Here is a 23,272-nt window from a genome sequence, read left to right on the forward strand (position 1 = left end):
AAAATCTCCATCTTTATTCTAACATCGATGATTCACTTATTCACCCCCCACATATGCTGGTTTGTTAACGCTTGCATGGATGTGCACCGGTTTACTCCTAATGTATTCATTTAAAAAATACATTATTATTATCATGATTGGCACCTGGTCCATCATTAGGGTGCACTTTGCTGTTTCACATATACTGGATGTTATATCAATATATCATAACCGTGTATCTACATTTGGACATACTATGTAGAGATCAGAAGAGAAATGAATTAGGGAGTACCCTCAAACATAATTTACTGTTAAGACCATCTCAAAAACTACAACTGCATTCTTTTTCATCTGAATTAATATTGTGTATTTAATCTGTATGGTATTATTCATATGCTTATGTGAGGATCCGTGAAACTAAGGACGTAGACAAGCATTCAAACTCCTGCATGGGAAATTTTATTTATTTTTTCTAATGTCAACTGTCCCTATCAGCTAAAGGAATACATTAAATGTGTTTTTAAATGGCCTAATGGCACTGTGCTGCATTCCTACCCAACTAATCACTACATCTAATTACCATTCAACAATCATAATGAAAAAAACATAATAAAACAAAACAAATAGGTGATAAGTTGGAGTGTGTCTGAGCAGTTGTTTCCTTTTTTTAAAGGCATAAAAGTCACCTTTCCTTCAGCTACAGATTAAACTATGGAAAAAGTTCATTAAAGTCAAACTCTAGTCTATGAAACTAAGTCATGTGACGCTGAAATCTGCTTAAAATGCAAAACGTCAGTCCATGAAGAAGATCAAACGTCTTGCTGTTGACTTTCATGAAGCTTCTCTTAATCCAGACACCAAACAAACAAGTCAAAGAAATACATTTTATTATTGACATGAGGATGATTTTCTCAAAAGAAGTGAAACATGGAGTGTTTGTCAATGAAAAAGAAAATGTTAAATGAATACCAAGAACAGAAATTACAAACACTTTAAACCAACCCATTGAACTATTCAGTGTTAACAAAAGAGCATTAAGGTGCTGATGAACTATTACTCTACCCAATGAATCAACAACTATCAGTCCAATCATCACATTTCACACCACAGTGTTGCATTGTTAAAACTCGAGACACCGGGGGCTGAGCGTTTTGAAATCTGTGGCGGTTATCTTACTGCAGGAAAAGTGCAAACAATGACAACTAGTGCGTCTACTTCCCTTCTAAAAAATGACCAGCTCCAAACAATACTGACAAATACTTTCAATCTGAATTCACCTTGGGCCACCACAGATTGAATACGGCCTAACCGTTGTTTTAAATGGGATATTAGATATTTGTATGACAGCTGAGCCGACTACATGAAACGTTTCCGATTTGCTGGAATGTTAAATTGTAAAGTAATAAGCAGAACCCGAAGGCAACACCGTGAATGCATACCAGTAAAATCATACGCTCTTTACATTCTGATGTAACATTTTAAAATACAATAAATTAAAAAAATGATTCTGTAGAAGTCTATACATCTCATCTCATCTCATCACACCACCGCCTCCTCCCTCAGTACGGACACGTTTTCCTTTGCAGTGCTTTGGTAACACAAAGACAGAACACAGAAGAGCGGGAAGAAAAGACACGGCGAGCTGACGTTTGCTTGGACTTCTGAAAAAGGCTGTCAGTGCAACAAAGAGTTAGCCAAGGGAATGGAAACATCTGCAGAAGTGAAGCTCAAAGTCACCGAATCAATATTATGTCAAACTTATTCACAGAAATAACTCGACAAAGAAAACAAAGAATTTAAAAAAACCTTAATTTCTTAAAGGAACAGGAAGATATTTTTTTTTTAACTTCTGTCCACCACTTTGAAAAGACATGAGCCTTAAACTGCTTTATTATAATCCAGGCTTCACATTGGTGCCTTCAATGTGCTTATTACTTACCTTTATGCTAATATCCTTTTTGTTTACGCTACCTCCTGGGAGTTGTTGTTCTCCACACGAGACAACTTCTACCAATAAACGACTCATTGAATTTAATTTAGCCTAATACAACATTCTGCAGTGTAGCACTGTACTTATTTTGGTACCAATACTTTTTGATGCATAAATATACATATAGCAATGTTCCCTACATTTAACCTGTACTTTTTGTGTTTTAGCCTCTTTTACACTGGAAAGCTGTTACGCTGCCTCACTGGGGAATCAAGTGGAAATGTGAGGGTGATATTGCTCCTAAGTTAAGCAGGAAGCAGAGATAGTGACAGATTATTTAAAGTCGATTAAAATGGGTGAACTAGCAGAATAAGAAAGATTCTTTCCACCTCCGTAAGGTTGCCAAAGTTTCTGATACTTTGCTATATTTCGTAATCATGTGTCTTAAAGGACATTTATGTATAGTGTTGAAAAGTACTGATAGTTTTGGGACACTACAGATCTTCAGAGATGTTTTTAAACTAAAGCCGCTTTGAGAAAACGTCGGAGGTCATTTCAAAGCCACAGGTTGGATAATGCTGACATTTCTTAAGTTCTTTTTAGGTTTCATAAAGATGCAAAAAGTTTCCTTTAAGTCTGTGACATACACACGGAGAGCAGAGGAGGTGACACTGTCTATACAGCATGTTTCATTTTGAAACATTGCCAATGTATTTGTGAAATTAAGACAGTGTTCAGGAGTCTGTTTGCATTTTTTTGCTAATAAAAACAAAAAAAAAATCATCCAATATCAAGATCCTCAGGCCCTGTGTCCACACAGCGTTTTCTTCCGGGCAGAAAAGTGCTGACTGTGCATGAAGCGCTGATAAGAAAAGAGCTGCATGTTCATCCTGTCTGTTGTCAAGAGCCGCTGTATGAGCGACACGGCTACGTTACTTTTTACTCAATGTTATTCATTTGAGAGCAGACACAGCGCAAAGAGGACGTGGGTACAAGACACGATCAAAACTAGGCGGAATATCGTACAATTGGAAAAGAGCGCCGGTGACGTCAACGCCTTTTCTGAAAAGTTGAAAGACTTTCAACTGGAAGCGCTCGGTGTAGCCGCACAACAGAGGCAGAGCGCTCGGGGAAAAAGACGCTGTGCGCTGCGTTTTTTCTCCTGGCGGCCGCCTGCTGCTGCTGCTGCTGCTGCTGCGAACGCTCTCCTCATTGAAAACAATTTAAAAAAGAAGCTGGCGCTGAGAAAAAAACACCAGGTGGACACGGGGCATAAGACTTCTATTGTTGCTGTGGTATGGAAACACGTATGGATATCTTTGATTTGAAGTTTAAAATTCAGACATCGTGACAACGCCTCACACCTCTTTTGCTTTCAGAATGCCTCCACAACATCGAAAAATTGAACACATGAAAAGCAGATTGCAAACATCGCTCCATTCAGTGTAAAAAGGAATCAACAAACAATTCTAGTAGCCATGTTGGAAATGTCTGCATAAAAAGAGCTCTTGAAAGTGTTGGTAAGGCAGTATGATTCAGTCCAGAGTCTGTACGGCTCACTACACAAACCCTCTGTATGTGGAAAGATGCTTAACGATTAAAAAAAGAAAATCTCTTGATTAAGTCTTTAGTCATGGCAAGCTGCTTGCTGGATCGGTTTCAGTCCACCACTTCACAGTTTTAGCCGATAGTCCTTCACAGTAAACCGTCGTGCTCCAAGCTGGAGGGCAGCAGGGAGAAGGAGAAGGGGATGAACTTGAATCCACCGCCGCTGTAGAATTTATTCTGAAACTCCACCCTGACAAAAAGAAAGAAAAAAAAAACACAGCTGATAAAAATACACTGAGATCATTTAAAACACTTTGTTCCTGTTAAACACACAAAGAGAGAATTACCAGTGCAGGCGGAGGGCGTGAAGGAATGCAGACAGACCCTCCATCACCAGGAGGATGGACACAGTGAGAACGGCAAACAGGCCAAACACGGGCACCAGGAACAAAACCCCCAGGATGCTGTCCATGCGTAGTCCTACTCGCATCACCATGGTCCACAGCACCTCTGATAGCTCTGTGAAAGGAGAGGAGCACAGTCAATAGAGCTGTTGATGAAGACTGTTTACAGCCCTGTGTAACGTCTGTCTGCTAGTGAAGGTGTCATTTGTTTCTATAAATGTCTATCCACTACTCTGTGGTATTTAAATGTTTAATCCCATTATTGCTATCATTATTATTTGTCCTTTTATTTTTTTGTTAATTTGAGCTGCCTATATACTTTTTTTTTATTTTTTAGACTTACTGTAAATGCTTCTATGTATATTTAAAATACAAGACCCATGGGAGGGGGGGAGGGGGGGCTATGAAAACTCCAGGTTTGCAGGGTTGTGTTGTCATCCTCTTCTTTTTATTTTATTTGCATTGTTATTATGAATGAAATAAATAACGGATGTATGAATTACTCCCAAATGAATTTATTGGATAATCTCCACCTGTAAAGGCTTTCAAAATAAAGAAAAAGTTGTTCAAAAAAAGAAAAGAAAATGCTAATCCAGATAGAGGTTACAAAGAGCTGCTTTAGAAAATAATGTTGTCAAATGCAATACTCAATCTTTGAAGAACTCTGAAAACCGTCCCATTTTATTTTTTCTGGTTTTGTCTTTGATGGTGTTTGTATTGTGTAAAAATAAACTGCTTGTTAAGACTGAATGATTTGTCATGTTTGTCGTGATAAATACAGACTTCTGGGATATGCTTACATTGCAGAAACGATGAACTTGCAATAAATTGCACAGCTCAGAGAAGGGGTTATTAAACTTCAGGTAGCCCTTTGATTTTCTCTTATGAACCTTCCTTTAATGAAGCTTCTTTAGAGTGAAATACAGACTTATTATTTGCATGAGTGTGTATGTGTGTGTATTTGTGTTTGTACAGGTTTGAAGGAGTGATTAAGTGCCTCCGTGTTGTAATTCAAAGCGTTATACTCACGAGCATGTGCCAGACTCAGAGCCCAGAGCCTCAGGTAGGACGCCGTGTTTGAAATGCAGCCGAGGCAGTACTCTATTGTGTGGATGGCCTGATGCAGGAACTCATCTCCAAAGTCAAACTGTCACAACGACAAAACACAAAACACAGCTCAGCATCACCGACAGGAGAAGAAGAAAAGAATCACAACTGTTGCTTTGGAGCAGATGTTTTTGCTTTGCTGACCTCCTCTTTTTGCCGCTCTCCACTAACGGAGAGATCGCTGTGACTGCTGCCCTCCTCCATGTCATGAGTCCTCATCAGATAGAGCTCCTCTTCACTGTTACGCCGCACTCGCTCATATCCCTGCAAACAGCCGAATAATCAGATTATTAAGATTACAGTCAGCAGACAAATGTTTTGGAGGAGTCAGACGATGCATTTTCTAATTCCTCACCCTGTACATTCCCAGCCGCTGGCTTCCATTGTGAAGCCAGTAAAGGTAGACGGGTTTCCCCAGGAGTAAGACGGGCACAGTGAGAACAGCAATGACCACGAGGAAAACCTGCAGGCCAGTCTGGAAGAGGCAGAAAAAAAACAATATTGAATCATTCTGACATGTTTGAGCGATATTAGTGTTGCGTTCGCTTCCTCACCTGTCCCGGGTAGAGCGGCTGCACGGCGTCGCCCTGCATGAGGAACATGTTTATGAAGTGGATGAGGATGCTCGGTGCGTGTCTGGAGCTGTCGGCAGAGAAGACCAGCCACTTGTAGAAGATCATGAACACCAGGTAGCCAAAGAGACAGAGCAGGAACAGCAGCTCAGGGAGAAACACCAAGTACAGGTTGTACTTCTTCCTGAAGTATCTGTTTTGATTGACAAAAACAAAAAGCATGATCTTTTATAAAGTCCAACATTCAGGGCTTTACAAAAGGAACAAGAAAGAAATCTGGTACTTACATGTGATTGTAAGTGCTCAGGACGACGCCGAAGCTCATGTGAAAGACTCCCAATATCACCGACATCTTCATCTTATAGGAGTTCAGAAATGTGAGCCGGTTTGATGCCAAGTTCCAAATCTATGGAGATGACGGATAAATGAAAGATCACTGGGACTTTTCACAATACTGTATCCCTCCGCCTCAGCCAAGTGTTCTGATTACAGTAACATGTAGTTACCTTTACAGCAGACAGTTGTTGCCAACCTTTTTTGGCTTCTCTGACCCCCACTTTGACTTCACTAAACTCTGGCGACCCCAGACATCCAAAACACAACACAACTAATTATTCGCTAAAATTAAGACTATGTTTTAACCCCATTTAGGCTTTTTTGTGTATTTTATTGAGGACAGGAGGCTGGGGAGATGACAGACAGACAGAGACTCTGCAAGTTTCTCCTTTTGGCTACGGCCCACAGCAGCCTGTATTCAATATATTTTAATATACAATACATTTCTCAAATGTTATTTACAGGTGGATGGTCGTGTTAGCTTGATGCTATCTTATCCAACGTAGCTCGCACCGGAAATACATCACGTGACCTGTAATCTCATATGTTGCTAACGGCATGCTAACAGTCAGATTAGTAGGCCCTCTGCAGTATGTATGGGGTAGTAAGGGGGGAAATAGTAATAGTACACAGCAGTTGGTGGATGGTTTCACTACTCTTTGCTGCTTACAAAACTGTTTTATTAAAGCAAACTCACACTCCAGGTTGTGATGTCGTACTTGATAGCTGGAGGCTGCAGGCTGAGTCCTGAATATTGTGTCGATCTTGCTTTATTATACAATATGTACTAGTTAAGATGGGTCAAATATTATCTTTAGCAGTGCTTTTAAAGAAATCTAATTGCTTAACCAGTATAAAGAAGCCATCAGTGTTCCTGGAAATGATCTAATTTTACTTTGACCCCAGTGATTCAATAACTCAAATTTTTTAAGATCAAGTTTTATTTGATTTTCAACATTTTTTTTTTTGAAGAAATGTAATGTTTTCAGCAGATAATTACAGCAGCAGCCGACGTGACTGTCATGAACAAACGGCTTTTTTGTAGTTTCTGTTTGAATATCAAAACATTCTGAAATAATATGATTTAAATGTAACAAGCCTCTGACAAATGTTCTGATATAAAAGTTTCTCCTGTTGGTTAGGGGCTTTTATTAACGCCCATGTGGCCACACACACGCTCTCAAACACACACACATGCACACACACACACACACACACAATCCTAATCAGCTCCAAACAGCAGCACATTAACATGTTAAAAGTGCATTGCATCAGATTGTTCGTTGCTATGAGCCAACATGCATGAATCAGTATCAGACTTTAAAAAGTGAAACAGACTCTTTGTGCACATGGAGCAGCGAGTGCTAACTCTTTTAGGAAATGAGAAACGGGTTAGCATATTATTTAATTTAAATGATCAATACACACACACTTATTTATGGAAATACTGTAACTGACATCTTAATTGACCCATCTGTCACATAACTGCATTTTACTTCTCATGTTACTTCATCATCTTTTGCACTATTCACCACTGCACTGTTTCATATTTAGTCATGTAAATATTAGTCTTTTCTTATTATGTTTATTGTTGATATTTAATGTTCTACCTGTACATAAGAGAGCACAGTTCACCAAAGTTAAATTCCTTGTGTGTGTGTAAGCAAACCTGGACAATAAATCTGATTCTGATACAAAAGGAAGTTGTGTAGGTCCTGGTGACACAATAAAACATTTTCCCGGGCAGAAAAGCTAGGCGGACACGGGGCCTGAGTAAGTCAATGAAGACTTTTTAAAATCACAAACTGATAAATCTTTAACACTCATCACTCACTGGGTCGATTCCAAGAGGGTAAGGTCCACGGAAAACATCCGTAACGTTTGGATCGAGAGTGAGAAACCGATTCCCATGGACATCATCCCACCTGTTAGTCACGGATAAAAGAGTGTGTTAAATGTGTGAAACTTCACTGCAATCATCATCTTACAGACGTGTTTTTATTCTCCCTCTTGCTTAGCTGCCACTTATCCCCACGCACAAAATATTTCCAATGCAAACAAATCTGTCTTGTTTCAGCATGTTGAATATTCATCTCTGTCATGGGGGGGGGGGGCTGCAGTTTGTGTGCATGATTGGTGGGAGGGGCTTAGCAGAGTGATATGAGGTAGCAAAGAGAAAGAGGCGGAGGGTTCTCTGCACTTGAATGTTCATGTTGCTTACTTTAATAGTTTCTTTATAAATGTATCACCAGTAACATAATTCTTCTGCACATCAGGGCCTGATCCTTTAAAAACAGATACTCACTTCCACACTTTAGCTGTGAACATGGCCTTCACACTCCACCGAGATCCAAAGATGTTCAGGGACTTGGAGAAACAGTCGTTGTAGATCAGGCCAGTGTAGATGGAGAACAGGCCCATCATCAGGATGATATAACGGCCCTCAAAGAAGGTGTTCCAGATCTGTGAGTACACATTAGATCACTCAGAAACACGTCACACAGACTATATAAAAGACTTAAAGAATGAGTGGAACACAGCTCACCTCATTTCTGGTGTTTTTCAGTTTGCGGTTGTTCTCATAGAGAACCATCCAGAAGGCAAACAGAGCCATGATGACACCATGACCCAGGTCCCCGAACATCACAGCGAACAGGAACGGGAAAGTGATGATTGTAAAAGGAGCTTCAAATGAGACGGAGAACATTTTTTACATGGAGCACATTTCAAAATAAAACATTAAAAAAAGCAGAACAGAGTCCGCTACATGATGCAATAATGAGAATTTTTGCTTTTATGTCAATGCTATGTGTAGTTCGACATGTTCACAATATGAACAAAGGAGCGGAGAATAACAGAAAACATAATGCAGCAGTTTCATTACATGCATAGAGATCTTATCGGTCACTTTCATACAGTCTATGGTCATGTGCCGGTTGCAGGAAATAAACGTCACCAGCCCCTCCCACTCACTTGTGGTGAATTCTTCTGATATGACCTGCTGCGTTCTCACATTAACTCAAGGGGGGCTGGCAGCAGAAAGTTTGAGTAAAGTGAGTGTAAAATGTGCCTGTTTGCATTCAAACATGCAGCTCAACCCGAAAAACTAAAGGAACTTTTCAGGAGTTTTGTGCATGTGTGAAAGCACTTTTATAACACAGTTGCAGGACGGACAAGTCTCACAAGCTGTAAACTAAACATTGTTGACATCCTGCATGTGTTATCACAAAAGGACATTTTGTAAAAACTTGTGAATATTGCTGTTATGTCTTTGACATGGATTCAAAAGTAATTTTGCATAAACAATCGTCTTAATGCAGATTTTACATTTGGAGCATGATGCATGTGTAAACATATAGAAGGGAGAAAGACTGAGGATCCCACTCACCAGGGTTAACCTCCCTGTAGTTTCCCACTCCGTAGGCATCCACGATGTTCTGGAAGCCGGAGGTAAACTTGTTAGTCCTTATCAGGGTGGGGGGCGTGTCACTGGTGGGGATACGGTTGACAAAGGACGGAACCGTTGCTCCGCTCTTTCTCTGGAAATAGATGTGAAATAAAAACGTGATGAACTGAGGTCACTGTGAAGTCTTGAATCATTTGATTAGTGCAGATGCAGATGCAAGTTGGCAGGAAAAAAGACAACTTTGTGGTTGAGCAGTTAATGTCATTATTAGAGACCCAGAGAGAAGACAGATAAAGCTCTGTAGCAACAGTTAACTCTGCTGATGCATCTTTGTGTTTCCTTTTCCAAATGAACACTCCATCCTTCTCAGCCTGCAAGCTGAACGAACAGACGCCTTTCAGTACCCTCGAGACAGCCCGAGCTTTTGTGATGTCTCTGTTGAACCTCTGTCGATAAATGAATGTTTTAACCTCTTTAGAGATACATCCTCTATAGAACGATCATCTGCAGAGCTCAGGCACAGTCATCCACTGTACAGGCTTTGAATGTGCTACTCTTTGGTAAATGGACTTGAGCTTGTATAGCTCGTTTCTAGTCTTCTGATAGTCAAGAGAGCTTTTACACCGCAGGTCACACCTACACATTCACACACTGATGGTAGAGGCTGCTGAGTAAAGAGTCCATCAGTATTAACTCATCCATTAACACACTGATGGTAGAGGCTGCCGAGTAAAGAGTCCATCAGTATTAACTCATCCATTAACACACTGATGGTAGAGGCTGCTGTGTAAAGAGTCCATCAGTATTAACTCATCCATTAACACACTGATGGTAGAGGCCGCTGAGTAAAGAGTCCATCAGTATTAACTCATCCATTAACACACTGATGGTAGAGGCCGCTGAGTAAAGAGTCCATCAGTATTAACTCATCCATTAACACACTGATGGTAGAGGCCGCTGTGTAAAGAGTCCATCAGTATTAACTCATCCATTAACACACTGATGGTAGAGGCTGCTGTGTAAAGAGTCCATCAGTATTAACTCATCCATTCACACACTGATGGTAGAGGCTGCTGTGTAAAGAGTCCATCAGTATTAACTCATCCATTCACACACTGATGGTAGAGGCTGCTGAGTAAAGAGTCCATCAGTATTAACTCATCCATTAACACACTGATGGTAGAGGCTGCTGAGTAAAGAGTCCATCAGTATTAACTCATCCATTAACACACTGATGGTAGAGGCTGCTGTGTAAAGAGTCCATCAGTATTAACTCATCCATTCATACACATTCATATCCCGCCGACGAAGCAGCGGGAGCAACTTAGGGGTTAAGTGTCTTGCTTAAAGAGACATCAGACATGTGGCTGCAGGAGCTGGGGATTGAACCCCCGACCTTCTGATTGAGAGACGACTCTACGCAGACCAACTTTTTCTACAAAAACTAGTTCTGTCAATCAATTAGAAAAAATGCATCTAATTCATTACAGGCTTTGTTATTACTAATTCAAACTGAATCACATTTATTGATAGTATAAGAAGTGTTGTGTTACAGGTGGATTTATTTTTTTTGCCTTTACTGAAAAGGTCAGCTGAGAGAGAGGAAACGGCGAGAGGAGAGAGCAGGGGACGACTTGAAGCAAAGGGCTGAGGTCAGAACTGAACCTAAGGCTTCTACAATAAGAACTACAGCCTCTCTATACGGGGTAGGCGTCATTACCATGAGGCCATCCCGGCGCCCCTTACAGGCAGGAGTACTTCTTTAGGTTGGTTACATTGAGCTTCCACATTTTAAATTTGATTCTAATAATTGTACTTTCTCTTTAAGGCCACGTGTAAATGCTTTGTGTGTGTTTGATGGTGCTGTGTGAGCAGGATTCATCCTCGATGCTCCCGATGTTCAAGCAACTTCTGAGAAAATGTAACAATAACTGTATCACAAAAAGTAAAAAGGAGTTTCCTCACCGATCCTTCCTCCAGGGCCCGCCGCAGCGTGGGAATATCATCGACAGGACACCAGACCTCAGCGATCAGACACTTGTTGGTGACATCCAAACTACACAAGTTCAGAATATAGTAGATGGCCTTCATCTTCTTGACCTGGATGACCCAGGTGTAGACGGTTTCTGAGGCCTTCATCAGGACCTGTCTCAGGTAGTCCTCGGTCCTGTGAAGAACCTGGACGGACACACAGGGGGAGATAAAACAGGAGTGTAAGTCTTTATACAAAAGGTGGAATGTTAAAGAATGATTTAGGGTCGTTTCACACTTGGATCCGAGTACGCTTGACCCCAAAGTCCGGTTCATTTGACCAGCGTGAACACTATCTTACTGTTATTGTACCGTACTTGGGTACCGTGTATTAAAAGATGGTAAAGGTTTACATAAATTGTCTTTTTTTTATCGTTTATATAGAAAGTTAAAAGAAGAATGTGTGACTTTTTGATCCAGTAGTTGTCGCCCTTGAGCACCAACATGAAACCAAAACAAACTGCTGTCCTTTGCGCGAGCTGCAGTTGCCTGTGTCCTGCATTGTTGTGTTAGCATGCTGATGTTAGCACACTTTAGTTAGCTCGTAGCTTCATATTGCATTTAAATTGCCACTGCATGACCGTGATCTAAAATAAGTTTAGTTGACATCCAAATAAGCAGTGATTATGTTCTTCTTCTTGTCCTTGCAGGACCGTCCCGTCCATGTAAACATGATGTAAACACGACTCTGACAAAAACACAGCCGGCCGCTTCTCACTCACTGTCGACAGTCATGACTCAGAGAAACATTTACACAGGATATACTGGATAATGTTGCACATTGTTCCTTTAAAAAAAAAAAGGAAGAGAGATTTGTACGCATTTTAAATTGAATGTGCGAGAGAATAAGATCCAGAAAAAAAAGAAACAGTCAAGAAAAGGGAGGGAATGAAAAAAGCATTGTGCATTAAAGGAAGAGAAGAAACAAAACAGTTCAACTCTCAGCTGAGGCCTCATGTGCATCATGTGCTCCAGGACGTGAGTGTAATTCTGTTTCTCAGTCACAGCGAGTTAAAGCCACCAAATCATTCACAGTGAAACACAGACTTAACAGACCCTCGACCTGCCAGGACCGGCTCACAGAAAGGCACAATCTGGGTTAATCGTTGGGAAAATAAGTCAACCATTTGATTTGGTTCTGGAGTTCTTTGACCATGAAAGGCCGGTTGAGAGCAGAAATCCTCGGGGGATGTTGTTTTCTTCACTGGCTAGAAGATACTAGGCGAGCTTTTGTTGGAAAATGTTAACTAACCCTTTATTACCTAAACACCTGGAGAGCTCAATTTAATACCCTAATGTTGAAACAGGGAGATGACTACATTACAAAAACTTAGCACGTGTATTTGTCTAATCTAAAATGTCTCATTACACTTATGCAGCATTATGTAAGATATCTACTGAATGAAATGATAAAGGTATCTTACTATCTGATCAGACATTAAGGAAACATACTATGTTGAAGTGCTGGCTTCTCTGACAACAATGCAGCAGCCAGTATGTCCTCCTTCTAACTTTAGATTCTGCTCCTGAATGCTCTGGATTTGTTTGGACCAGAGAAGGTAGGCGCTTTTAAGGCGACCCCCCCCCCCCCCCCCCCCCCCCCACACGGCCGTTTTGGATGCCCCTCAGTTTGTCAGATATGAGAGCAGTTATCAGGTCAACAGGTGTTGCAGTGATGGAAGCGGTCAAGAGAAGTGGTTCAGATAGAAGTGATTGTACCCGACCTAAAAAGCCTCTGCATGTTTCTAATAAGCTCCACGAGCAGAAACGTGCTCAAACTAGGATCAATATTGGAGATGCTTTTGAAAAATGGAGAGAGGTTAGAACACAGAAAGGTTTACAGACCCATGCAGAGCTGGAAAAACACTGAAGCTTCAGTGACCACTAGGGGTGCAGAAATGCAAAATATTCTCTAATTGATGACTCTTCTCATTGTTAAAGTGAGTACTTGAGTAATCGTTTTGTAGTTCTTTTTTTTTCTGTGATTCTTTTCCCTCACGGGAGGCCCCGCCCCCAACTATGACGCAATGCCGACTGTATCTATTGATTAATTTGAATCTTCGGGATTTTAATAATTGTTAGTAAGATGCCTTTGTATTAACATTCAAATATGACATTTCTTACTTCAACAGACAGCAAACCTCAAATAAAACTTCACACAGACGTGTTATGAGTGTTTTAACACTTTATTATAATTAGAGCAGTGAGTGTGGCGAGCGGACGTGCAGACATCAGTGCGCACTCATCGCACGTTGAAGCAGCAACATTGTGTTAACAAAGACTACAGTCTGCAGTGTAGAGCACACTTTACTCTGGGAAATGAAGTTACAATAGAACAGGTGAATGATTTAAGTGTCTGTTTCATCTTTCTCCTCTGTGCGTCATGACACACTCACTCAATCTCGCTCGTCCGTCCGCTATGAGCTATTTCTCCCTATAAGGTTGTTCCAATTTGTAGTTATTAATAGAATAATCATCTAAAATTCCAAAATATAGGAAAACATGTAGTTATGCTGCTCTGTCCTGGATGATCAAACGTCATTGGTTTAGAGGGGTAAAGCGGTAATCGCAAAGTGAAAGTCCTTCGTTTTCTGTGGACTAAAAAGACAATTTGAACTGAACTTTCGTAGATATTGCATATTTTATTTGTTTGGGACTTTTTGTTCATTGTGAATTCATAGGGGGGTTAATTAAAAGGGATATTTTTGTTAGGGTAGCAGCGTACGGATCAACAACGGATGCGTTTCAGCACAGAGCCTTTATCAGCGCTTTGTTTGTCATCTATTTTCTTTTTGCGCTCGTGCTCTCTACAATGTTTTGAATTTGGACTGCAGTACCCATTTTAAAAACTATGTGTTAGAGTTAAATATTGTCCCTTTAACAGACATTAAAATAAAAATAAAAATAGCCAACCTTGTCGCTGATATAGAGGCATCAGTATTCATTCAGACTGTTTTGAAAACCAGACAAAAACTTCTCCCCACAGAAGCTTTTAATAAACAGACTTACTGTGTGCAGGTCCTGAATGCGAGTTCTAAGTCCTTCCACAACGTCATTCCTCTCCTCGTTGCTGCTGGGATATGGGTACAAGTGACAGTGATAGCTGCGGAGAACCAAATAAGTTATTCACACACACAACCAAGGCAAGAAAGAAAGAACACTTGTTACACATATATATCAACTCTTTGTTCTGCAGTCTTATTAAAAAAGAACTGTGGAATAATTACCAGTCACAGATCTTCTTCACTTTCTGGCCAATTTGATCTCCCCAGTAAGAGATTAGAAACACCACCTTTTTGGTTGGCTCATTCTGCAGGAAGGATGCAAGAAAAAGTCAATGATGAGACCAAAATAAATAACAAAGACAAGTGTTTCACATGGTTTCAAGTGATGCATCAAAAACTGGACACACCTTAAAGATGACCTGCAAATCTTTAAGGTCACATATTATGCAAAATACAATAAGCCAATCATCTCAATCTTTTGCCTGCTCCACTTTTCAGAAAATGTCTGCTCAAACAGGCCGTTTGGAGAGTCTCCCTTTGTGACATCACAAAGGGCAGTAGCCCCTCCCCCAGGTGGGTGACACTCCCACAGCTAGGTGTTTGTTCTGCCCTCTGAGTCTGCCTTCTCACCGTAAATAATAGGACATGGAGCGAGAAAGCCTCGAGTACACCCAAGCCCTTCCAGAGAGGGGGCGTGTTCAAACACAGCTCATTTACATATTTAAAGGTACAGACACAGAAACAGTCTGTTCTGAGCAGGGCTGAAATAGAGGGGTTTATAGACATGATCAAATACAGGATCAGGGTGGATTTAGAACAAGAAACTTCACACACATGTTTTAGGGAGCTCTGAGACTTATTTAAACTGATGAAGAGGAGGAGAATATGTGACCTTTAAAATCAACTGTATTTGAGGGTGAAAGTTAGTCAGTGTCATATAAACTCTGCCAGTAAATTTTCTTGATTTTCCGAGTATGAAATGACTGACATTCCCTAAGTGATCAGTCGCAGCCCTGCATGCCTGCCCTCTGGTCGAGCAGAGGAAATGGATAAGTGGATTAGCGCTGTCATTCAGTGTGAATGGATAAGATCACAGCACTCATGGGAACAGCAGGTTTCTAGATTTTTCTTTCCTCTTTTTTGAAAAGTTAACAAATACTCTTTTATACGTTGGCCTGTGATCTGTTTCAGGGAAGTGACCAAGCTTGTTTTGGTGAGATGAACACCATGCAGCATGTATAAATAACAAAGTGAGTTCATTTTATCTGTGACGCCAAACTGCTTTGACTATTATGACTGTCTTTCCATTTGTTATTATTAGTTTTTGGATAGCTGACAATATACAAAATACACAATGTGGTACACAACATTACAGAGGACAAAGGAAAATAGTTGCATTTCCTTCCTTTGTCCTCAGTTGTTTTTTTTTTTTATATTAAGAACTAAGTGCAACTATTGGTATCCAAAGCTGAACAAAAACATCTTTCTGTAGACGCAGAATTCACTTTTTTTATTCTAAAGAAACCTGAACATCACCGTGAGCGGAACTAATTAAACTAAATGTTTAAAATTAAACAGTGTAGTAATATCATTCATACATGGATATGATCCATTTGTATTATTTGCACAGTGATGTCCAGTTTTTGAGTTACATAAAGGTTGGACTTATGTGCATCTGCATTTGTGATCTTATTTTAGGAAATACGGCTCTAACATCAGTCCCAGTAAAGTCAGAAAATAAGATGAACATTATTAATCCCTGAGGAGGGAGGCTCATTTTCACTCTGTTGTTGAGACATGCCACACACGCACGCGCCCACACGCAGGAACAGGATCTTATGAACATGCATTAATAGAGAGAGCACCTCTTTAGTGCTCAGGAAGCAAACTGGCACCTCTCCAAAGACTTGCTTGATTACTGTTATTTTTTCCGTAATGGGTCTTGAACCGGTTACCAACTCAAGTCCCTACAGACTGAGCTACTCCCGCCCCCCCCCCCCCCATGTGCAAACACAAGCGTAGGTCTGATCTCCTCACAAACTTTCTTGAATGAGACTCAGAGTGAGTTATCAGAGTTGGTTAACAGTCAAATTAATCAAATTATCAAATTTAAATCGATTATGTTTTCCTCTTGTTGCACAGAGGTTGGATCCTACAGAGACGATAATTCCACTGAGGCAGTAAGACACAGACAATAAGTCATTCATGCTCGAGTCTCTCCCGCCTTCTCTGATGATAGAAGACATAACGAAAGTAATAATGAAAGTAATGTGACTGTAAGGGAGCACTCACATTAGTCCAACCAACTGGACTGTGGGGGTCAAACGTGTGCTTGTGCACGGTACAGATTGCCTAGTGTAAGTTCACCCTGACACAAACTTAAGAAAAAGATCATCTCTGAGAAACGTACTGTGCTGGGATCTTCCAGATACTCCTCCACCTCCGCATAGCTGAGTATCGTGTAGCCTTTACAAACTCTCCAAAGCATCCGCTCGAAGGCCTCGATCTTCGTCCTCTTGATGAGCCCCGAAATGAAACTGCAAGAGATCAAGAAGAATCATTTAAACCAGCATGAAATCACAACACGAGAAGAGGAGGTCACCAAGCCAGGGTTGTCAACAGTTTTATGTTTATTTTGAGGCTTTTTATGTTTTTATTGTAGAGACAGGAAAGTGGATAGAGTCAGAAATCAGAGAGAGAGAGAGAGAGAGAGAGAGAGAGAGAGGAGAATGAGATGCAGGAAAGAAGCCAAAAGTCGGATTGGAATCCGGACCACCCGCCTGGAGGACTATAGCCTCTGCACATGGGGCACTCACAATAACCACTAGGCTACCAGGGCCCCGGGTTGTCAACATTTTTTTTATACATTTTCAGTACCACCTGTTTTAAAACAATTCTATTTCAGATTTTTTAAATTATCAATAGTATTAAATTGAACCTAATATTAAAAAATTGTCAGTTCTTACGTCACATTTTTAACCAAAAGTTTCCAACAGCAGGAGAGAGATTGTTGGTGTCCCATTCACATTCACAGGTCAGCATAAAATATGTTGATGTCTCTTACAAACAGCAAGAGAGTAGAGGAGGGGACACTGTCTGCATTGTGCACTTACATTGGCAACTCATTTAGACAGTGAGCAGGAGGTTGTTAAATAAACAAAAAAAATAAAACCAATATTGGGTGTCTTTCTGTTTCTCTTGTGTTGTCGTGATTTCAAAACATGCATCAACATTACCATCATTTTTATTTTTAAAAGTATCATACTGAAGTTTTTAAATTCTGATAGCATGACCGCCCTTCACTAAACCTTTGATTTCCCTCTCTAATTTCAAAGCATCACTTGAATGACATCATGATACAACTCTCTTGACTTGTATTAATGAGCTTTGAGACAGTGTTTACCAAACCATCTGTAATGTTGCTTTTTTTAAATCACATTTACAATTTTAAAAAAGACAACTTCTTCTGGGAAGTCAAAAAAGAAAAGCTTTCATGTGAAATATAATAAAGTGATGTTGTCCTATTAAACTGTTGATTTGATATTCAAACTCTGCAGCTCACAGCTTCAAAATGTTCAAATGATTACCAGTGACAGACGATGGCTTTCATGGAGAAATGTAGTGAGGAGACTCAGTGTTTGCATGTATCGAAGTCGTCACCATTATGAGTGCATGTGAGGAATCTGGTAAGCATCCCAGTGACCATCATGAAGTCTGAAGTCACTTTGTGCTCAGCTGAACAGAAATCAAGCTGCCTGCGGTGGCTCTGATACTGCGACAGGTTCTCTATGCAGTGACGGCAGGAAATGTAAATTTGAGGTTAGCCGTCTTTCCTTTGAACTTTCACTTCACATTCAGTCAACAAAGACTCACATGCGACTTCAGCTCTGTTCCTTCTACAGAGTCTGAATTATTCCCCCACAGACTTTCTGAATATCTGAGGAATTGAAAAGTTAAACAATAAACTTCTGTGTGTGCAAAGTGTTGTTTGGCAAAGAGCCAGAGCTGCAGTGTGTGTGTGTGGGCTGTGAACTCAAAGTGTGTCAGTCAGTGAGGGAAGTGATGGCTGAAAGTGAGACCACAAGACACACAAAAAGATAAAAGATAGAAACAGAAGTGGACAGCTGAAGAGAGAGAGGAAACACTGGGAGTAGAGAGTAGGGGGTGACATGCAGCAAAGGGCCGAGGTCTGACCCCGACACCCACGGCTGCTGCAACAGGAACTATTGCCTCCGTACTAAGGGCCATGCCACAACCGCTAGGCCACCGCCACCCCCTTTTGAATCTCCTTAAAGCAGAAACTGTGCAACCAGTTTACTTTTTTTGTTGCATTCTCTTGTTGCCAATGTTGATGTGTGCTGAAGTGTGTGTAAGGAGACCACTGCATGTAAACATTGCTGTTCCTGCTGCTGCTTTGTTACCTGCACACCTGGTCAACACACACAGCACAAAAAGAGGGAGTCACAGGAGAGCAAGGGCAGGACTTTAGTGGAAGATTCACAGCTTTCTTTAACCATGAGTGAACGTGTGAAGGTGCATCTGGGCTCCTGCTGTGTTCAGTGTTTTTCATCATGCATGCTTCAGTTCAACCCAACTACGATTCAGTAAGAATAGTCTTAATCAGGACTCCCATCTCTACTCCTTTTGTTCTCTTTGTTTGCAGTCCTCACTTTCTGTACCTTCATTCTTATTTGCTCAGGTCTATTTACAAAGGTGGTAACTTTAATACTTAAGCCAACTGATATTTATATGAAGCTGTGACAGAGCTGTAAGTAGTGTGATCACCTGTCTCTCCATCTGTCTCTGATGTTTTCTCCTCTGCTTAAGAAACTCATGAGCCTCTTAAAAGTCCTCCTAACACTTTCTCACCTTCTTGAGGGCTGAGATACTTTGTCTTAACCATGATCTAGTCTTCACTTTCAGGGGAAATTCTTCAAAAGCAACACGATTCTAAGAATTTAACTAATGTGTCATCAGGAGCAACTCCTTGTACTTAGTAATCTTTGTGAATACGGCACCTGGTCTTTAGTCGGAGCTTTTTAAGATGATTGAATACTAATAAAGAGTTTAAAAGTATCACACCGCGTTCCCCCTTTTTTATAACGACCACCAGTTGGAAATGACTTCAAGTTACATTCATTGGGCGATTTTTGGGAGACAGACTGCCACTACACAATAGAAAGATGATGTAACTATTTCACTGTTATAACATTGTGAAAGCTGTAAAACTGGTCAACCATGACAGACTAATAAGGCTTTCACACTTGCAGAAAACTCCTGAAGAACTCCTGATATTCCCAGGAGGAGCTGTATGTGTGAACACAAACAGAAACATTTTCACTTCTGGAGTTTCTCCAGCCAGACCCCTAGTAGTTTTGATCTGATGTGAGAACACAGCAGGATATTCTCTGGAGAATTCAGCTTGAGCCAATAGGAGAGGGAGTGACGTTTATATATATTATTATTGCTGCACGTTGCATAGAATGTATGTAGTAAGCAGGTAGTATCACTGCAGACTCCTCACACCCCGGACACAAACTTTTCAAACTCCTCCCCTCTGGCAGGCGTTACAGATCACTGTACGCAAAAAACAACCCGTCATAAGAACACTTTCTTCTTCCCAGGCTGTCACTCTGATGAACGCTAAACAGTCACAGAGTGTCAGACCTGTCGCGGTGAAGTAACTCTAAACCGTCACTGTGAATATACATATCTGTATATATATATTATTTAATTTAAATGATAATATACGCACACTTATTTATATAAATACTGTAATTGACCCATCTATCACATAACTGCATTTTTACTTATCGTGTTACTTCAGCATCTTTTGCACTATTCACCACTGCACTGTTTCATATTTAGTCATGTAAATATTAGTCTGTTCTTATTAAGCTTATTGTTGATATTTAATGTTGTACCTGTACATGAGAGCAGAGTTCACTGAAGTTAAATTCCTTGTGTGTGTGTGTAAGCAAACCTGGACAATAAATCTGACTCTGATTCTGAAATGATCTAGATATTTTGAGGAGTGCATGTGTGAAGACGGCTTTAATAGTGTCTGTCGTCAACTCTAGATTACATGTAACTCTGTTTTGATAAGAGCTAACATGGCAAGCAAAAAAACTTCATCCCTCACCCCAGTTTGGCGCCGAGCCTCTGCATGCTGCTGTAGTCCATCATCGTGTCTTTTTCTAGGAAGGGAAACTCCTCGTACTGTACTTGGAGAGGCTCTCGCTAAAATGAAAGACAGAATACAGAAGAAGGTAAAGAAGAAAAATCAAGAAGCTAAGAACATATTCTATTGTAAAACGTTTGCACTTACCTCGGCCGGCCTCTGTACAAAGTTGCGTGTGATGCGCAGCATGTGTGTGTACTCAGTCAGCTCCAGCAGATTCCTCTGCAGCTTCTCTTTATTCCTGGTGACTTCTCCTAACTCCACTTCAAGCCTCTGCAGCTGCTCCTGTGAACACACACACACAGACATCCAGCGATATAATAAGCATACTAAATCGATTACTATAAGGCTATAACATTTAAAAAAAAACATCTAAAAAATGTTCAGACTAAAGCAGGTTGATGATTCATGTTTGTACAGAGAGAAAATACTCCAATAAATTACATTCATTGAACGCGCGCAGTATGTAAATTTGGCCACCAGGGCGGCTTTCAATCAAAACAATTGAAATCCATCCCAGATGAAAACTGAACTCCCAGTGGACCGTAGTCAAGACGAACGGACGAAACAGATCCGAGGAAGAGAAGACATTTACAGACGAGCTAATGTATCCGAGAATAATTTACATGACGGTTTTATCACAGCAGCACAAACAGCAACAGTCCAGCAGCATTTCCCGCTTTATGCAGCGGGCTTCCATGTTACACCCGTTGTTTCCATGGCAACAATAAACATGTCGTTTTCTGTCATTGCAGTGGCCACCACACACATACGGGGCGTTACAACTATAAAACGAAGGATTTCTCTGGCTCTGATAACTGTTGGACATATGAGAAATAATTTAAGTACTCAAGAGCAAATATATATAAGATAGGTTTTAGTCCATTTTTAATTCCATCCATAATCTATTATCTTTACCGCTTTTCCCGTTCAGGGTCGCGGGGGGGGGGGGGGGGGGGGGGGGGGGGGCTGGATTGGGGTGAGAGGCAGGGTACACCCTGGACTCAATCACAGGGCTGACATATAGAGACAGATAACCAGCCACACTCACAATCACACCGACGGGCAATTCAGAGTCACTAATTAACCCAACGAGCATGTCTTTGTCTTTGGACTGTGGGAGGAAGCCGGAGTACGGGGGAGAACATGTAAACTCCACACAGAGAGGCTCCTGTCTGACCAGGATTCAAACCAGGAACCTCCTTGCTGTGAGGCTAACCACTGAACCACCTTGCAGCCCCTCAGTTTTAAACTAATTTAGATATTTTAGTGTGAAAACGTTTACAGATTACACCTTTAAGGCGTAGTGATATAAAGTCGACACAGGTTTAAAGGCTTTATATGTGATTTTTTGATCCAGCAGATGTCGCCCTTGAGCTCCAGCATGAAACCAAAACAACTCGCGCTGCATTGTTGTGTTAGCATGCTAATGCTAGCGATCTTTATTATGCTGGTATCTTCACACTGCATGTAAATTTACCTGAAATGAGCGTGATCTAGAAACACAGTTAAGCAGTGAGTACAGTATGTTATTCTTCTTTTCTCTAGTCCCTCAATTAAACAACTTTTATACACGAGGGGAGGAGTCAGCCGGCCGTCCTGACGATGTAAACAAACTGAAGATAGGACTCTGAAAACTCTGAAAACATCACAGACAGTGGGACTCGGGTGTTACACCCATTGTAGACAGTCATGACTCACAGAGTTATTTTCAGAGGATATACTTGATTTATATTTAAGTGTGAAAAATCACATAGAAAGACTTTAAAAGAAACTGTCCAGGTAAACCAGCATCAACATACAACATGAAACACATGATAGATATTGACGTTACTAACCATTATAGTCATGACATGCTTTGGTAAAGGAGCCACAGGGTTCACGTCTCCCTCAGGCAGAGAGATGTCGGCTTTCTTCACTTCCCTCAGAAGGTATCCTGATTTTAAAAAAAAAGGGGTCATCATTTTAAAGACATTAAAAGCAGTTTTTAAAATAAGTCTAAAAGTTTCTAAGAACAGTGAGCAGCAGGCTTTCAGCGGTGTGTTATTCTCCTCTCTTAATCTAATAATAAAAAACTAAGCTAAAACTTCAGTTAACTAAGCGTGGCATTTGACTTTAACTAAATCTACAACCAGCTGACATTTCTAATGACTTTATGTTCAGGGGTTTTCAATTCAGTGAAGTGAGATCACCGGCTCTGCTTTAATGTGCCCCAGTCGAAGCTTTATCTTCATCCTGTCAGAGACTAGAAGAATTGCAATGAATTGAACTTCCTGTCCAAAGTTTTTCTTTATCTAGAGCTCGATAAAAAAAAATGCATGAAGCCTTACGGGGAAGCAGTACAGCAAAGTTAAAGACATTTTCCTGGGAGCTGCTGAGCTCTCGTAGGTTCCTCTGGATTGTTGGTGGGGACGGCCTGCTGCTATGGAGCGCCCCCCACCCCCCCTCCCTGCCCCTGTTTGTCCCTATCCTTCTTCCAGCATCTCCCTCTATATTCCATTCATGAGTCTTAAAAGGAAGTGTTTTCCTCTCCTCTGTAACTTTGCTAAATGTTGCTTGGCGCTCATGATGGATTAACGTTGGCTCTTTGTAACATAACGAGTAAGGTCATCTATCTGCTCTTTGGTAAAATGTATTGAGAAAACATTTGTTATGAATTTGCTCTATACGAATAAAGATTGATTGATTGGTCGACTTCCTTACCGAGGATCCGCTCCATTTCTTCACATTTTTTGATCTCGTTGACGTGTTTCCGTTGGAAAGCGTTCACAGT

At 40.7% G+C, this 23,272-nt stretch overlaps 1 protein-coding gene across 1 annotated transcript in view; it reads right to left on the reverse strand.

Annotated features, from left to right (window-relative positions):
• Positions 1-849: 849 nt before the first annotated feature.
• Positions 850-23,272, reverse strand: part of atp6v0a2b (ATPase H+ transporting V0 subunit a2b) — a 25,714-nt gene continuing 3,291 nt past the window's right edge. Inside the window, exons 2-20 of the mRNA XM_065951705.1 lie at positions 23,203-23,272; positions 22,338-22,435; positions 20,647-20,784; positions 20,461-20,558; positions 16,729-16,855; positions 14,541-14,623; positions 14,323-14,416; positions 11,248-11,460; positions 9,265-9,415; positions 8,422-8,561; positions 8,182-8,339; positions 7,711-7,801; positions 5,828-5,946; positions 5,523-5,733; positions 5,324-5,443; positions 5,113-5,232; positions 4,891-5,008; positions 3,805-3,976; positions 850-3,707 (exon numbers count right to left, since the gene is read on the reverse strand). The exon at positions 23,203-23,272 is cut by the window's right edge and continues 9 nt beyond it. Of these exons, the coding sequence (XP_065807777.1) occupies positions 3,605-3,707; positions 3,805-3,976; positions 4,891-5,008; positions 5,113-5,232; positions 5,324-5,443; positions 5,523-5,733; positions 5,828-5,946; positions 7,711-7,801; positions 8,182-8,339; positions 8,422-8,561; positions 9,265-9,415; positions 11,248-11,460; positions 14,323-14,416; positions 14,541-14,623; positions 16,729-16,855; positions 20,461-20,558; positions 20,647-20,784; positions 22,338-22,435; positions 23,203-23,272 (2,424 nt within the window). The 3' untranslated portion in view covers positions 850-3,604. The remainder of the gene's footprint in view (positions 3,708-3,804; positions 3,977-4,890; positions 5,009-5,112; positions 5,233-5,323; positions 5,444-5,522; positions 5,734-5,827; positions 5,947-7,710; positions 7,802-8,181; positions 8,340-8,421; positions 8,562-9,264; positions 9,416-11,247; positions 11,461-14,322; positions 14,417-14,540; positions 14,624-16,728; positions 16,856-20,460; positions 20,559-20,646; positions 20,785-22,337; positions 22,436-23,202) is intronic.

Source organism: Labrus bergylta, chromosome 2 (assembly GCF_963930695.1).
Source record: "Labrus bergylta chromosome 2, fLabBer1.1, whole genome shotgun sequence".
Classification (NCBI taxonomy): domain Eukaryota; kingdom Metazoa; phylum Chordata; class Actinopteri; order Labriformes; family Labridae; genus Labrus; species Labrus bergylta.